Source organism: Dreissena polymorpha, chromosome 9, assembly GCF_020536995.1.
Source record: "Dreissena polymorpha isolate Duluth1 chromosome 9, UMN_Dpol_1.0, whole genome shotgun sequence".
NCBI classification, from domain to species: domain Eukaryota; kingdom Metazoa; phylum Mollusca; class Bivalvia; order Myida; family Dreissenidae; genus Dreissena; species Dreissena polymorpha.
The window spans coordinates 13087844-13106364 of NC_068363.1; the positions used below are offsets into that span (position 1 = coordinate 13087844).

At 34.8% G+C, this 18521-nt stretch overlaps 1 protein-coding gene across 1 annotated transcript in view; it reads right to left on the reverse strand.

Moving 5' to 3' along the window:
* LOC127844844 (dynein axonemal heavy chain 5-like) overlaps window positions 1-18521 on the reverse strand; it is a 128581-nt gene that overhangs the window by 65238 nt on the left and 44822 nt on the right. Inside the window, exons 4-11 of the mRNA XM_052375365.1 lie at window positions 17899-18062; window positions 16850-17057; window positions 15411-15574; window positions 6024-6200; window positions 5292-5513; window positions 4605-4914; window positions 4027-4163; window positions 1455-1683 (exon numbers count right to left, since the gene is read on the reverse strand). Of these exons, the coding sequence (XP_052231325.1) occupies window positions 1455-1683; window positions 4027-4163; window positions 4605-4914; window positions 5292-5513; window positions 6024-6200; window positions 15411-15574; window positions 16850-17057; window positions 17899-18062 (1611 nt within the window). The remainder of the gene's footprint in view (window positions 1-1454; window positions 1684-4026; window positions 4164-4604; window positions 4915-5291; window positions 5514-6023; window positions 6201-15410; window positions 15575-16849; window positions 17058-17898; window positions 18063-18521) is intronic.

The window sequence follows — 18521 nt, forward strand, 5'->3', positions numbered from 1 at the left end:
CTGGTGAAAACATGTGAAAATAAGACTGAAAAATATAAATACATTTCAAGTTCTGGTAACTTAGTGTTTTTTTAATAAGGATAGTTATTTGCATTCAGTTTAATTTGATAAAGTTCTAATATAAGCACATTTAGATGTTCTCTTTTTTTTCTTTGTTTATTTCATAAAATTACTTGCAACTGAAATATTAATGTGCTTACTATCTATTGAATTTTTTTTTGTTATAATCAATATCTTATGACTTTTTTTAAGCCTTTAAACAATAAAAAAAATATGTAACTATCTTATATGATTGTTAATATATGTTAAAAACAGCTTCAATTTATAAAATGTGTATATTTAAATAATAATGGTATTGGATACATTATTTTGGAAATATTCATAGTTATGTGTTGATATTATGCAAGATTTTAACATTTTCATATGTTTCCATATTCATTTTCTTAAATGGCAATTAAAGAACCTAATGCCAAATATGTGTCATATAATCAGTCAACAAAATAACATGATTACACTTCATAAAAACATCCTTTCCTATTTCACACCACTAACAATAAACAGATAACAATATTCAGGCATTCAGAGCTAACTCTTTCAGTGCGGGAACCGAATTTTGAAGGCCTTTGCAAACAGTTTGGATCCAGATGAGACGCCACAGAACGTGGCGTCTCATCTGGATCCAAACTGTTTGCTATTCTGATAGTATTCTTTGAAAAAAAAATGAAGAAAATGCTTATTTTACAAATTCAGCAGACGACATTTTAGCAGACGACAAATTTCCCAGCATTCAAAGGGTAAACAGGGTACAGATGATCAAGGGCTGGATAAGGCTTTTACTGATAGGGGTTGTCTAAAGATAAGGCTCTAGTATGGAATGAGATAATATAGTAATTTGCATATAAATAATAGTGTTTATTGTTGCTTGATGATTTTGTTTGTCCCTATTCAGACATGTTTATTGGTCTAAAGTAAATACCCCCTAGTGTAGGCAATTATTGAGCAACATTAAATGAGCCTCCTTGTATGAAAAATGTGCTTAACCCTTTGCATGCTGGGAAATTTGTCGTCTTCAAAAATGGCATCTGCTGAATTTCTAAAATTAGCATTTTCTTCGATTTTTTTCAAAGAATACTATCAGAATAGCAAACAGTTTGGATCCTGATGAGACGCCACGTTTTCATCTGGATCCAAACTGTTTGCAAAGGCCTTCAAAATTCGATTCCAGCACTGAAAGAGTTAACACATGTTTGTAAAGTGCAGCCAACACAGGCTAATCAGGGACAATTTGAGTTTAGAAGAAGCAAACAGTCTAGTCCTACATTAATCCGCTACAAAACTTTCACTTGTGCATTAAGCTCAGTTTTCCCAGACAGAGGCTAAATGTACATCTATTGCTCTGTAAATAAGATTAAGGCTTGCAATGCATGCAGTCAATAATTGATCAACTGACATACCAGCAATAGGTGGCAGATCACGGGCTACGGGCGGTTCATTCTTGTTCTTCTGGTAGATCTTGGAGACCATCTCAATGTCTCGCCCGTAGTGAGCCAGGATCCGCGCGTACTTCTCAGTAATCGGGAGTCCAGGTAGGTTCAACTTCTCGAACTTCATCAGCAGACTGATGGCACGCTGTGTGCTCGTGATTTTCTCAAACTTCTTGTCCATGAACTCACAGATCTGTTTCTGTTGGGGGAAAAGGCAAGATTTTAACTCAGAGGGATGAGTGTATTATACACAGTTGTGCTGAGTATAGTTTACCAATAATTTTATAATTAACAGTTAGTAACATTACACTTTTGTAAATAATGCTTGTGTACAGTGTATCATAGACAAAGCGGAATTTATGCATATTGTATGGGTTGCCATGGCATAGTGGATATGGTGTCCCCGTAGCAACTGAGAGGTTGTGGGCTCGATCCCAAATGTGGCAGCATACTATAGAGCTCCCCAAAAGCTATTTAGTACTGGTTCTACCCAGGAAATATACTTGATAGCTTTTCAATAAGCCTTATGCTTAAAGGGATCTTTTCACGCTTTGGTAAATTGACAAAATTGAAAAAAGTTGTTTCAGATTCGCAAATTTTCGTTTTAATTATGATATTTGTGAGGAAACAGTAATACTGAACATTTACCAAGGTCTAATATAGCCATTATATGCATCTTTTGACGATTTTGAAACCTAAAAATTATAAAGCGTTGCAACGCGAAACGATTGAATAATTTGGAGAGTTCTGTTTTTGTCGTTACATTTTGTGAAACTACGAAGATTGCTTATATAAGGTATAAAAAACGTCAAGTATGTGTACTCGGCAGAATAGCTCAGTAGGCTAAAGCGTTTTTACTTCAGGACTCTGGCAGGACTCCAGGGGTCACTGGTTCGAAACCTGGTCCGGGCAATGTTCTTTTCCTTTTTTTAATTTTATTCTTGATTTTTTACTGGAGCTTTTACGATCCAATTTTTACATTTATCGATATAAAGCATTTAATGAATAAGTTAAAAAAATGCCAAAATCTGTGAAAAGGCCCCTTTAAGCTTTTATCCAGCTAAAATAAATAGATTTCACAATTAATGCAAAAGTGTAGAGAGTCCTATCCCATAAGACAGTAGCCCTTCAATGGATTTTATTCTAAGAAAGGGCTCCCTTTAAAAAGACAGAACCTTTAAAGTAGAAAAGCCTTCCTGGGTAGAAAAAAGCAGGCTACAAGATTATATTCTGGAAAACATATTATGCTCAAGCTTCAAGTAGCTTTTCTAGCATGGCCCAACTCATGTTGAAAATAATGACATTGACATCAAGAAACAACTAGAAATGGCGCGGCAGAGGCCGACGCGTATCCCCACGCCGAATGTTTGACCTAGGTGTGCCCCAGGGTTGGTAATGGGGCCATGCATAGCTGAGATTGACCGTATTGTCATAAGAGAAGTTCATCATCAATTAGAAGTGAATTGGTGTAGAAATGAAGAAGTTATAGTAAAAGGCAATTTTGGGTGGGTGTGACATATGTGGGCAGGGCGCCCCAGGTTTGGTAATTGTGCCATGCATAGTTGAGATTGACCGTATTGTCATAAGAGAAGTTCAGTATCAATTTGAAGTGAATCGGTGTAGAAATGAAGAAATTATAGTAAAAGGCAATTTTGGGCGGGTGTGGTCTATGTGGGCGGGGCCCCAGGGTTGGTAATGGGGCCATGCATAGTTGAGATTGACTGTATTGTCATAAGAAAGGTTCAATATCAATTTGAAGTGAATCGGTGTAGAAATGAAGAAAATATAGTAAAGGCAATTTTGGGTGGGTGTGGTCTATGTGGGCGGGGCCCCAGGGTTGGTTATGGGGCCATGCATAGTTGAGATTGACCCTAATGTCATAAGAGAAGTTCAGTATCAATTTGAAGTGAATCCGTGTAGAAATGAAAAAATTATAGTAAATGGAATTTTTTGGTGGGTGTGGCCTATGTGGGCGGGCGCCCCAGGGTTGGGATTGGGGCCATGCATAGTTGAGATTGACCCTAATGTCATAACAAAAATTCAGTATCAATTTGAAGTGAATCCGTGTAGAAATGAAAAAATTATAGTAAATGGAAATTTTTGGTGGGTGTGGCCTATGTGGGCGGGGCGCCCCAGGGTTGGGAATGGGGCCATGCATGGTTGAGATTGACCGTATTGTCATAAGAGAGGTCCAGTATCAATTTGAAGTGAATCGGTGTAGAAATAAAGAAGTAAATGTAAAATAACCTAAAAAAATAAGTGATAATTTCTGACGCGGCCCCACCCCAACCGCTATAACTTTTGACCCAGGGGTCAGATCAAAATTCCAAATAGTGCAGGGTCGCACATATGCTCATAGCTACCATGTGTGTAAGTTTCAAGGTTCTAGTGCTTTTAGTGTAGGAGGAGATAGTGGCCAGGACGGACGGACAGACAGACAGACAGACAGACGGACGGACGGACGGACGGACGGACGGCGGAGATAACCACAATATCCCCACCTTTTTTTCAAAAAGCGTGGGGATAAATATATATTTCATACATGAAGCTCCTTGACAGATCTCTGGAAGTCGTCAAAGTCCTGAGCAAACTCCTGCTTGCGCTGGTCGAGGAAGTCATAAGGTTTCTTGCGGATCTGCGTCTGAGTCACACTGAACCGGTTTGCCATCACCTCGATACCTATCAGGGTGAAAACAAGATTATTAACCCATTCCCACTAAAGAGTACAAAAACTACTGCTATAGGCAACCAGTATAAAACCAGAACAGCCTGCGAGTTACAAGCTGTTCAGGTTTTATGCTGTTTGCTGCTCATCAGAACCTTAGGGTTAGAAATGAAGCCTTTAAAACTAGAATAAAGTAAGAAAGGTCTAAAATTTAATTTGGTTTTCTAAGGGACTACAAACTCATCAAAGTGTTAAATGGTAAAACGTTGTGAACAGCAATTGTACACCCTCTTAAATAAGAAGAGGACAGTTTACTGGATTTACTATGGACTTTTGTCTATCAGTCTGTCTGTAGGCACAAAGTGGTCTAACAAAGTACTTGTACACTTTACAATGTACAAAAAAACACTGAAAACAAACAGGTGCGCAAATCAAATGAAAGTAATGTACATTACCTTCAATCTTGGACTCAGACAGCGTAGAGTACACAGAGAACACGTCGAAGATTGCTATGATATTCTTGAGCCTCTTGGTGAACGTGTCGAATTTCCCGAATATGTACATCTCGGAAAACTCAAATGGGCGCTCATTGGGCATTGTCTCAAGCTTTTGCTTGGTCTTGTGGAAGCTTCGCTGGTACTCTTCGTTGAGTCGGATGCAGTCATTGAGTTTCTTGATGACCTCCCGGGGTTCCTGGCTCCAGACTGTCTCACAGCCGCCATTTGTTATGTACGCCTTGCACGCAGTGATCATCTGGTTTGTGATCTGCAGCGGAAAAAGGGAGGCAATTCTCCTTAAGGTTTAAAATCAGATTTTAAATCATCAGGTGTTATCATCATTATCTTTTTTATTATAAATGATGTAAGGCAAAGTGACTCTGGTTTACACATCAATTGAAATTTCCATTTGTTTACAGTAACTGTCCATATATCCAATGAATTGTCCTAACACATTGTCAATTAAATCTTGTCCAAAGAACAATTTGCCCTTAAATAACATCCTTATACAAGCGTACCAGCATTCAATAATACTAACACTGCAAATGATGCTAGTATTTAAATCAAGAAAGCTCTTCACATAAAAAAACACCAAAATATATTTTTTACGATTTAAAAGCCACACATCTCTGAATATGTACACACCTTGACAAAGAGTGAGGTCATTCTCTCGGAGGTGTTGTAGTAGCGTGAGATGCTGTGGATCATTCGGATCGCATTGATCAGCCCCGGTATCCCCTCCAGCATTCCGACAGGATCAGAGTTGTACAGGGGGTCACAGAACTTCTCCAGCGTGTAGAGGAACTTCACGTTGTCCCGAGCTTCGTTGGCCGTGTCCGTTATGCGACGGTCAAGCTCTTGCCACATCTTAAAATAAAATTTGAAAAAACATCATGGACAACTTGTTTTTTTTTAGTACATTCTTGTTTATAGTATTAGTTTCTTTAATTACTTGAATAATGTAAGTTTGTTATGACATTAGTGAAAGGTTATGGTTTATAAAGCTTATGGCATGTAAAACTATACATGAAGCATCATATTTTGAAATTGATCAGGAATATTTTTTACATTCATGTTCAACATAATATAATTACAAAGAAGCAGATACATGTTAATGTTTAAAAACCTTAATATTTTACCGTCACTCAACTGAATGAGAATCAAATTATGCTTCAGTTAGGAAGAAAAGCACTCATTATAAATAATCACAAATCAATTACACAATTTTATTTCATCAAACAGAATTAATTAAAATTATGGCTGTAAAGAAACTTTTTTGATTAACAAAGCAAGCACACTATATTACTTCATCAAACAAAATTAATTAAATTATACTGTACGTAAATACTTTCTGATCGAAAAAATTGACCACACTACCTTGATTAGCTTAGACTTTGCTGCATGCAAGACACCTAGAACAGCCTTGACTTCTGACCCCTTGATCTGGTCCAGGAGGTAGTTGAACTTGGACGTGCGCTTCTTCCAGTGATCCAGCTCCGCCCGTGGGCCGATGTCGTCTGCTTCCTTGCGCATCTGCTCGCTCTCTGCCAGCACCTGGGATGTAGCAGCAGACATTTATTTAACGTGAGATGCGGCATGAAATTTGTAAAGAAACAAGAGGGCCATGGTGGCCCTTATGCGCTAAACTTAGTTCATGGACACCAATAGTTGAGGACTTTACTTGGTGATCTAGATTTTACCCCTGGCGCTTGACCCAGATTTAATCATGGCCTCCACATTGATAAACATGCTGACCAAGTTAAATGAAGACTGATATATGTGGCCTCTAGAGTAGCCACGAGTTTTTTTTAGATTTGACCTGGTTACCTAAGTTGTAGACACACCTGACTCTGATTCTGATTCAAACTTGACCAAGATATTCTCAAGATAAACATTCTGACCAAGTTTCAAAAAGCTTAAGTCATAAATTTTGCCCCTTGAGTAATACAATTTGGCTCTGTGACTTTTTTTAGACGCATGTGACCCAGAAACAAACAAGGCCTGGATATTGTAAAGATTAATATTCTGACCAAGTTTCATTTAGATTGAGTAATAAATGTGGCCTAAAGAGTGGTACACAAGTTTGTTTAAGATTTGACCTGGTGACCTCGTGTTTGGTCACACATTATGCAGATATAATGTCAGCCGTGATATTGTAAAGATAAACATTCTTACAGTGTGTAATTAACATTAAGTCATAAATGTGGCCTCTACAGTGGTAATCAAGATTTTCTTAGATCTTACGTCGTGACCTACTTTTTGAACAACCAAATAAAAACTTGTTCTAGATATATTAAAGACAAACATTCTGACCATGTTACATCAACATTGATTTATACATGTGGCCTTTACAGTTGGATGGAGCCTGTGGATGTTTTTAGAAGATTTGAACTGGTGACATAGTTTTGTATGGGTGAAATCCAGATTTAACATTCTACCAAGGCCAAGATTTATAACCTGGATAAAATATTCTGACCAAGTTTAATCAAGATTGGATAAAAAATAAGTTTTATACAGTTTCAAAGAAAAAAGTTGACAACCACCACCTCACAACAAAAACAAGAGGGCCATAATGGCCCTGTATCTCTCCACTGTTTTTTTTATGCAAAAAAACGTGCAATGCGCATGGGTTGAAATGTACTCAAGCATGTGACTTTCTCTTTTTATCCCTTGTCCCACTGGGCGCTTAAAAGTTGGAAGGGTCCCTTCTTGAAAAAGTGCACTAAATGCGCATTTAATGCGCATTAAATGCACATTAAATGCGCATTTAATGCGCATGTTATTGGCACCGTATTTTTTGCTTAACAAGTGCATTTTAATCTGTTAAAAAAAAACACTTTTTACTAGTGTGTTTATACATTTAAGTGTATTTTTTTTCCACGAAATAATACACTTAAGTGCGTTTATTATGATAATAAGTGCGCTTAAGTTTATTTTTAAGTGCATTTATACACTTGAGTGTATTTTAAGACATACAAATAATACACTTCATGGTCAAAGTAAATTTTTTAAAGCGCATTAATACACTTGAGTGCATTTCCAGTCATTCAAATAATACACATTACAGAATTAAAAGCAAATTATTTAAGCGCATTAATACACTTGAGTGCATTTCCAGTCATACAAATAATACACTTCATTGAGTATTCAAAGTGAATTTTTGTAAGCGCATTAATACACTTGAGTGCATTTCCACTGATACAAATAATACACCTTACAAAATTGAAAGTGAATTTTTTTAAGCGCATTAATACACTTGAGTGCATTCCCGGTCATACAAATAATACACCTTACAATATTAAAAGTGAATTTTTAAGCGCATTAATACACTTGAGTGCATTTTCAGTCATACAAATGATACACTTTTTGAAGTGTTGGAAGTGAATTTTTTAAGCGCATTATACGCTTAAGTGTACTTTTCATCACTTCAAATTAATATGCTTAAAAATTAACCAAATAAAAAAAAAATCCCAGCATTTTGAAGTCAGCATTCATTCTTTAAATGAAAGGTTAGTGTAAACACATACATAAAAAACAAAAAGTACAATTCAATAGATAAATACACACTTTTATTAGAATGTTAAACCTTAAAAAACAAAAACAAATGTTACATATCTACATAAAAGAGAGGATTCAAACGGGCTATTGCCTATCTGGAATTAACAATTGAAAATATCAAGCTCATACCAGTGATTTTTCTCCCCTCTAATTATCGGTAACTGATTAACAGCCAAATACAGGTGGTTTCCACTTCAAAAATATTAAAGATTTCCCCTCCTTAAGCTGAAATGTTTTCCCTATCATTTACTAGATTTTTATATATTACATTAATTCCAAATCCCTTTTTAATATGGACAAAAGCAGCACATTTAATTCAATCATATTCTGGATCCTTAATATATGATAAATGAACAGTATTCATGAAATTTATATAAATCTATACCTTATTTTTAAGATCTTCCTTTTTTTGTTCATTATTGCGCTAAAACATGCCCTTCTGAGAGCCAGTACGTACAGGTTGTCCCAAAGAAAATCACTGCATACATGCTGACAATATTTAGCAGCTTAGCCCCTGTCACTATATTTGTTGTTATACACTGTTCCTTACAAAGAATGCATTCATAAACAACCCTTTATAAAGCACTTCACCAGCTGATCAGGTCTGAATACTACTGTCATGGTCTGCGAGGCACTTCTCGTGCATGATCTCATTTGAGATCAGGTCCTGAAAGATATTTTATAATGTAAGTGTTAAATATTGCTGTTATGGTAATCTTGTTCAACAGTTGCTATATTTATAAATATCATAAATTTAAATCAAAACAAGTTTGTTGGCTTGTTGTTTTTGTTTGTTTATTTTTGCAATTTTAATCTCGTGATCACATGTGACTTAACGCTTTTCATAAATAATTTAAAGAAATTACGTTTGATAGAAAATACTGTTAATAAATGTACTAATATATGTGGTCTCCTTTGGCTGTGTGGACTGGTCGGAAGTGTGACTTCTTTGAATTGCAATAACCTTTATTATATAGTTTTACCTCTCAACAAATCCATCTTTTCTTGGTCAAGGACAATCTACAGGGCACGGTTTCCCACTCCTGTTCCCCTCAAGTTGGCCTGGTATACATGTCCATACATCAGGTAGTCCCCTTTTTGCTCCCATTTTTGGCAGGCGATGATGCACATTCTGTCCAATGGATCTTCCGATCAATGTAAATTTCACCTTGGGGTTTAACCTTCAAATATAAAATATTAAAGTTCTGATTAAATATGGGGGAAAGAAATCTGTTCATTAATGACAAGAAATAGGTATAAATAAATTTTAAGATGACAATAACCATAAAATACAGCCATAATAATTCAAATGGTGTTTTTTTCCTTAAAATTGCATTACATTTACTCATCCAGTTACATTTCCCAGTGACAATACATAAATATGATAATGATCATAATTAATTTAATTAAAAAGAGATGCAGAAATGAAAATACAAACCTGTTACAGCTGTTCTTCAGCATTCCAAAAAAACAAAAACGGCAGTTGTTGATCACTTTAACCACCCACTTTGAATCTTCTTTGCAACAAACTTATTGTTGATTTACACATTGTAGTAAATACACATTGTTTTCATCACACAATAGTTCATGTGCTGAAAGAATTTCAAGACATTTGACACTAGAATTAATGTTGCTGAATTATACCTAAAAATTTAGCTCAATTTAAGTTGCTGAAACCAAATTGTTTACAAAAATAACTTCCTGTGCTCCAAATAATTTGTTGTGCTCCAACCAATCAAAAGGTTAACTAACGACTCGCCCCCTTAACGACTCGCCCCATAACGACTCGCCCCGCTTTTTATAACGACTCGCCCCACTTTTATAACGACTCGCCCCACATAGATAACGACTCGCCCCATCATTACTTATATGGTAGGATTTTTATTTAATTTCGATTTTATTGTGTTTTAAGTCGGTAAAAACTGGTGGGGTATTGAAAAAATATCTTAAGATTTGGCAAATTAGAAGTTTGATGAAATTTGTTAAAATGCTTTACTTTAACAATCACCTTTTTCAGGAACTTTCAACAGAAACTGGAATACTGTATCGCATCCTGCATGATATGTTCAAGATTTCTACACCTGGAATTTTATCAACTCTTGCAATTAATATTATGCGTTACCACAGTAACATAACTATGTTTTTACGTATATAATATATAACATATAACGACTCGTCCCATCATTTTTATTGTTACATTTTTAGCATCTATGTTAAATGTAAACAGTACAGATGAATAGAAAGAGAAATATATAAGAAAAACTTTTTTTGTGTTGATGGTTTATTAGATACTTATGTACTTATATACAACAACAACAACAACTTATAAAAAAAGAAAGTTACGCAGTGTGTATAATAATATCAATACATTGATATAATAAGAAAAATTTACAAAAAGACAGAAATACATCAGTACCGGGTAATCAATATAATTATATCTTAATATTATCAACATTGAATTTATGAAAATGAATTTTTTCAAACGTTTTATTCATAACAAATTTAAACACTATTTACACAAACAACAACAACTATTTGCACAGGTCCGTACATGGCTGAACACAAGTCCAGCAGCTGCGCTGCAAATACAGAGTGCAAAGCGCAGGCATGGTGTTAGTCGAATTATCAATTTAAAATAATGGTATACTATAATCATGTATACATCTTTAAATACTAAACTCCGCAGTGGCACGTATTACTCAATTAAAGTTATAACCATTTAAGTAATTAAACAAATCGTGGAATTAATTGATTTATCACAAATGGTTTCTTGTTTATTTGAAACCATTGCAAATTTTCCGCGGTAATTGTTCACACCTACAAATTAAAAGAACCGCCATTTAATTAGCGTTAAATGTTTATTTGAAACCATTGAAAACTTTCCGCGCTAATTGTTCACACCAAAATTTAAAAGAAACGCCATTTGATTGGCATTTTAAAGTAAAGTTTGTGTGAAAAACACAAAAGGACTGATACGCATTTTTATAGTATGAAAAAAGATTTTTAAAACGTGTGTTGTGTATTCAGATCAACAGGTAATAAATAGGTAGATTTAAGATTATAATGGTAATTTTAAAATTATAAATAAAAAATTATCTTACAGATGAATTGTGTCCGTAAAATTTCTGCAAAAAATAAATTTCGGCAAAGACCTTTTTTCATTTTTCTTACCTTTCAATACCCGTATATATGAAAATATCTTTACCACGAAGCAAGGTATTCACGCTTTCGTGATTATGACACATGTATTGTTGATTGTCATCATCCGCCCGCGGTAATGTACCTGTCAATTATGTTGTTAATTCATCGGTCTCTTTATAACGATAATCCATAAATTCTTGAGTAATTTAACCTGGGAATCTTTAATTGTCGATATGATCTTAGCCTTTGCTTCTTTTTATAAATATAAAGGAAAGTATGACATGAGACAAATGTACCGATACCCAATAGTCTTGCTTTATGATAATATTGTCACTGAACAAAGATGTAAAAAAATCATAAAATAAAAATTATTACTTTTCAGAATATGCCTGCAATAGACGTCATTAAGGTCAGGTATAAGGCAAAAAACCGCTGAACGATGGTTATCAAACAAAGCCGAACCTTAAATTCATATTATGAATTGATTTCATTTATATTACCGTATATAATATAACATTTTATTTTGATAGGGCGAGTCGTTATACATGTGGGGCGAGTCGTTATACATGTGGGGCGAGTCGTTATAAAAAGTGGGGCGAGTCGTTATGGGGCGAGTCGTTAAGGGGGCGAGTCGTTACATTACCAATCAAAAGTGGTTTGTTTTCAAATAGATGGTCCCAGAACCAATCAAAATTCTATAAACACCCCTTTGTTTTGGCTAGATGGAGCACTGATAGGGATTAGTGTTTATGATGCTAATTGATCTCTTATCTGATCCTGATCTTATCTGATATTTATTGAATAATACACAGCACACTTAGCATATTATATTTAATTGTGAATATTTCAATATAACATACTGAATGGTGTTAGGAAATAAATATAATATTATAAATATTATTTAAATTGTCTTTTAAAATGTATGTTAATAGTCAATGTGGTAGACATTAATTGAATTGGGGTTAAATATCAGTGTAAGAAAGTTCAAATACTTGTTTTTTATGTTGTGAAGATATAATTGATTCTGGCAAGACCACATAATTTTTTTGACACTTTCAATATTTTTAATTATTTACCCACAGCCTGATTTAGTTGTACTTTTCCCTTTAAAAGCTGCTCTACTGATTCACATATTTTATGAGCAGACAAATTGTAATAATAAGGCCATAAACATTATGTGAAGATAAAAAAGAATTCAGTACAATCCTCCTATTAAACACTATATCTCTGTCCTTTAACTTCAGTTATTTGCTATAGTGTTGCTCTTTTTTATGAAGATGCACTAAAACTACACTTGTACAGAAAGATTTTTTTTTTGCAAATCAGAAGATACACTAATATGCACAAAAAATGCACTTCATTGAAAAAATGCACTTATTGCATAAAAAGATGCACTTTGTCTACAGAAGATACATTTAAAGTACAGTAAAATACACTTAAAGATAATGAAAATACAGAAAAAATGCACTTTAGTGCACTTAATTATGAAAAAAATGCAGAAAAAATACACTTTTCGGTAAAAATGCAGAAAAAATACACTTTTTAAAGCGTATTTTGTTAAAAAGTGTATTTTATTTTGAGAAGGGGTGAGCTTTTTTTATATGGAAAAAGTTACTACAGTGTTAACTAAACAGACTAAAAAGCCTGGGAATTGGTGCACAGGTCCTTTGCTTATAACGTAGGTACATTTATCTCGCCAAAAGATATTGTCGTTCTTTCTATTTCACATATTTTTAGATGCTGAAGATCAAATCTACGCATTTGATTTGAAACAGATTCACAAGACTCATAGGAATCGAAATGCCTTAACCCTTTACCAAACGACACATTTTGGACTTTCCCAATTGGAAAGAGGTTGCAGACGACAATTAAATTGTAATGGAATATGAAGGAAATGATCAGGTAGGGAAGAAATAAAAGGAGAAATTGCTCATCTTGATTATTTATAAAGTTGTCAGCTACAAACCCGTAAAATCCTGTTAGTGTTTGGTAAAGGGTTAATAATCTCTGGTTCCTTCTTTAATAGAGCCTTTCACACATTTATAACAAATACAATAGTAGCATCTTTCTTTGTAAAGAATCATCTAAAAATATAATTAACAACCCATACATCCTTAAAACCAACAGGCCTGACAATATTATTATAATCTAAAGATTATTTCTTTATATTTATAAATGTATATAATTAAGTAATACATTTGACTTCTAAGATCAATTCATAACTTATTTTAAGAAAATAATAAAATGGTCAGAAATATATTGATCTATGGATCGTTGAGCAATTGACAATCATATCCACAATTCATGAGTCACGATTAACAAATGAAACAATGAATCATTAGTAATTAAAAAGCAGCATATACGATAGTTAAGAACATTGCACTTCATTAATTCCAACACCTTCTCTTGGATACAAAGATTGAGTTTACCATGCAGCATCATATATTGACTTTTCTTCAAATAATTATGTTCATGGAAGTTGCGTTTTAAAAATCCATAAGATATTATTAAACTGGTTTAAACACTACAAAAAAGACATGAAATTAACATGTCATCCGAAACATTTTTATCCGGATATATGTTCACTTTCGACATATTTAAATAAAACCCGTCTTTTTCAGTTTATAAGAAAAACATTCATAACACTTTTTCTTACTTCAATTCCATTGTAAGAAGTCACCATCTTATCTAAAATGGCACTAAATGACGGGGTTTTATCTCATGTTTACAAGATGTTGTTGTTGTTGGTCACAGACACACGGCCGCAGTAATCTCCCCTGGCAAACGTCATATGTTCAGTTTTGTGACCCTCGGGGCAGGATCAAATTTGAGCCCAGGGGAATAATTTGAACAAATTTGGTAGAGGACTATTAGATATCACTACACACCAAATTTAGTAGCCCTAGGCTCTATAATTATGAACAAGAAGATTTGTAAAGTTTGCACAAAATAGGCCTTATTTAAGCATATGTTCATTTTTGTGACCCCCAGGGCAGGGTCAAATTTGTCCCCAGGGGCATAATTTGAACAAACTAGGTAGGAAACTATTAGATGTCACTAAATACCAAATGTGGTAGAAATAGGCCCAATGGTTATGGACAAATAGATTTTTTAAGTTTTCACAAAATGGGACCAATATAAGCATATGTTCAATTTTGTGAACCCTGGGGAACAGTCAAATTTGATCGGAGGGGCTTGATTTGAACAAACTTGTTAGAGGACTATTAGATGTCATTACATATCAAATTTGGAAGCCCTATGCCATACGGTTATGGACAAGAAGATTTTTAAAGTTTGCACACAACAGGCCTTTTATAAGCAAATTTTCAATTTTTTTACCCCCTGGGGCAGAGTCAAATTTGACCCCAGGGGCATAATTTGAAGAAACTTGGTAGAGGACTATAAGACGTCACTACATACCAAATTTGGTAGCCCTAGGCCCAATGGTTATGGATGAGAAGATTTTTAAAGTTTTCACAAAATAGGCCTTATATAAGCAAATTTTCAATTTTTTGACCCCCGGGGTCAAGGTCAAATTTGACCCCAGGGGCATATTTTGAAGAAACTTGGTAGAGGACTATAAGATGTCACTACATACCAAATTTGGTTACCCTAGGCCTAATGATTATGGACGAGAAGATTTTTTAAAGTTTTCACAAAATAGGCATTATATAAGCAAATTTTCAATTTTTTGACCCCCCCAGGGCAGGGTAAAATTTGACCCCAGGGGCATAATTTGAACAAATTTGAAAGAAGTTCACCCCAGGAACATTCCTGAGAAATTTCATCACAATTGGACCAGTAGTTTAAGAGAAGAAGATGTTTAAAGAAAAAGTTAATGCACGCACGGACGGACGCACGCACGCACGACGGACACAGGACCATGACATAAGCCCTGCTGGCCTCTGGCCAGTGGAGCTAAAAACTGATGCCAAAATAAAGGGTGATCACATTATAGCTCACCTTAAGTACTTCTTGCTCTGGTGAGCTAAAAAAGGGGGAAAGCTTTCAGAAAATGAAAAAAAAAAAAAGGAGTTTAGGGATGTAAAAAAAACTATTTTGTACCTGCTCAATCTGTTTGATCCAGATCTCCATACAGGCCTCAATGCCCTGGAGGGCCTCCGAGCTGTTTGCGATGGCCTGGTACTCAGCGGGTGTTTGGATACGAGACAGGTCGTACGTGTCACATGGCTTCAACTGGACCTTCTCATTCAGGCTCTCCTGGGCACCTGCAAGGTTTGATTGGTGCTACATCGCAAATATGTGCAACTTGAGGGACTGTGGAAAAGGGGCTTTTGGCCAGTGCGTAAAGTGTCGTCCAAGATTATCTTGTGCAGTTTGTACAGGATAATCATTGAGAACACGTTCTGCTTTTAAGAAGTCTCTTCTTAACAAACATCCAATTAAAAGGGAAGCAGTCTAATCTGGAATGACACTTTACCCTCATGCATTAAGCCAAGTTTTACAAGAACAAGGCTTATTTATAACTTTAAGGGCTGGGAAGGGGGGTAAGTGTTCTCTTGCTTTCAAGAATAAGGGAGTAAACATCTGCTCACAAGAAGCAAAAGATAACAGTATAATGCTGTTCTGTGAATACATTATTCTTTACAAAAATTAATTTTGAAAACTAAGAAAACAACAGCTTTTACAACGAAAATATAAAATACACATTTGGGTTGCCAGACCAGTCAAAATGTACATTTCCGAGTCTCAAGTGTACATATACCTGTTACATTGGCAAAAAGGCCTAAACGACAAACCTTACATTTCTGATATTATCTCTGTATATCATTCAATACTCTTCCCATGATTTATATGCCTAGGTAAATGCCTCATCTGGGACTCGGAGTGATCATTTTTTTCGAGGGAGATTACATATATTCAAATTTCACAGGTGTGAAAACAAACATCCGATTTAACACTTCTATACCTTCATTTACTTATTTTGTAAAGAAAAGAAAAAGACTGGAAGGAATTTGAATGATCAAATTAAGACTTATAAGGTTTAAACAATAAAGTCCAGTATTCAAATGTAATCAGTTAGATAATAGTGAAGCTTTTACAATGAAAACATGTTTTAATGCAAACTTGTTGTCAAGCACAGTTTACACTCAATGACAAATCTCATCCTTTGCCAAGGTCCCACATATGCAGGATTCTTCATTATTGTATGAGATTTAAGTGTGATCAGGGGCCTGTATTCACCAATTAAATCATAAACTTAAGTCTAAAATTAAAGATAATATTAAAACAACAATCCACTAAAACTACTTGAAATTTAAGTCTAGCATGGCAGTGTACACCTAATATTTTAAAATATTTGTTAAAGAACAATATGTAAACATCATTTTTAGCATTAGAAAAATGGGGTGTTTTTTTTATTTAGTCTAAGACTTCTCTCCATTCTTAAGTCTAAGAATGGGTTGGTGAACAAAAGCCCGGGTCTTTTTTTATAATCACGACACTCTACTGCTGTGGCTATCAAACATATCACTTTCACTCACCAACAAGCACCGACACGAAAGAGTCCAGGGTGTTCAGGAAATCGAGTCGAGTCTGGATCGCTCCCTTAGACTCGAGTGCACCCCAGCCCTTGTCGAGACTCTTCAGCGCGGGAATGAAAATGCTTGAGAGCAGGTGCTCCACAGCATATAGAAGTCCTGCGCCATTCTTGCCATGACCGTTGGTATCAAGAATGGTGAACGTCACTTCCTGTTGGCGAAAATAAATAGATGATGAAACTCAACAAATTTCTGTTCAATTAATGCTTTTCCAGCATTTATTTGATAATTGTTTACATTTAAAAGGGTTATACTAGATCATTTCACAGGAATAATAATGTCTTGATGTCAAAATAATGACATCATTACACAGTGAAAATAATCAATAGTTTTCTGTTATTTTTCACTGTTTTGAATCACATACTTATATTTCCTTAAAAATCTCATGGAAGTATTAAACTATTATCAGAAAGTTCTTCCTTGCAATGGCTGATATTTCACAAGCAGTTTGAGGGTCCCATGTGGGGAAGGCTACCATGGCAGTCAAATGAAAATATACAAGTCCCATGAAAGCGGTGAAATATCCTTAAAACCTTTTACTATTAAACATGAAAGGTAAGTCAGAAAGTTAAACTCAGTGAAAGCAATATCTACTTTCCAAATTACAGTGACAATTTTATTGTTTAAGTTTTATACATTAAATAAAATGTAGATTTATATTTTTTTATATTTATAAATCTGACAATAACGTTTTATCATATTAAATCTTCATTTAAACACTAACACATGAATAAAGGTTATATTGGGTTGTAAACCTATTAATTTAAGCTTGATTGCTTTGAAAGCATACGACTTATTGAAAGAACCTCAAGTCCATTTTCTGCAAGAACCTGTACTTGGAATGTTTGAGAAAGATCTAAAAAATGGTCCCACAATGGGAATCAAAGACATGACCTCCATGTCTCTAGGCGGACACCATACCCCTTATGCAACGCAACCTTAAACAGGTAATATAGTTCTGAAAATATATTCCAACCATATTTCCCACTTACCTTGACCATGTTCTGGTCAGTAACCACAAAGCTAGGGTCGCCTCCCTTGATGAAGAGCAGGCAGGTACCCTTCAAAGGGACATCACTCCCGTTGGCCAGAAACACTTTGGGTTTCACTTGGCGAGTGGTTTTGGGGGCTGGCGGTCCCGTCTTGAGATGGTCCACTGAAAAATTCAATACAATATTTACTTATAAATTTTATCAAGACTTTTGCAAAATTTTAAAATTTGATTTAGCTTCATATAAAGATTCTTGCAGTACAATTACAGGGAGCAAGGACATATTTTATTACTCCAAAGACTTTTTAATTACCAGATGCAAAACTATCATGGAATTAGAAGGGTGCAAGGTCATATATTCTGACATAGGTATACGTTTACGCTGAAATAGTTTTAGATTACTGGAATTTCATGTGTTGTAAACTTTTCCACATTTATATAAATGGTTTCTTATCTGGAAAAGAAATTGATCTTTTGGGTAGAATAGTTATAGATCATACAGTAGTTACCACAAAAACAAACAGTGGACTATCAAAACATATCTGCTGCACAACAAAATGGCATGCATTAAATTCACTTGCTTTTGTTTTCACAGTCTACCATTTATGATGGCGCTTACAAACA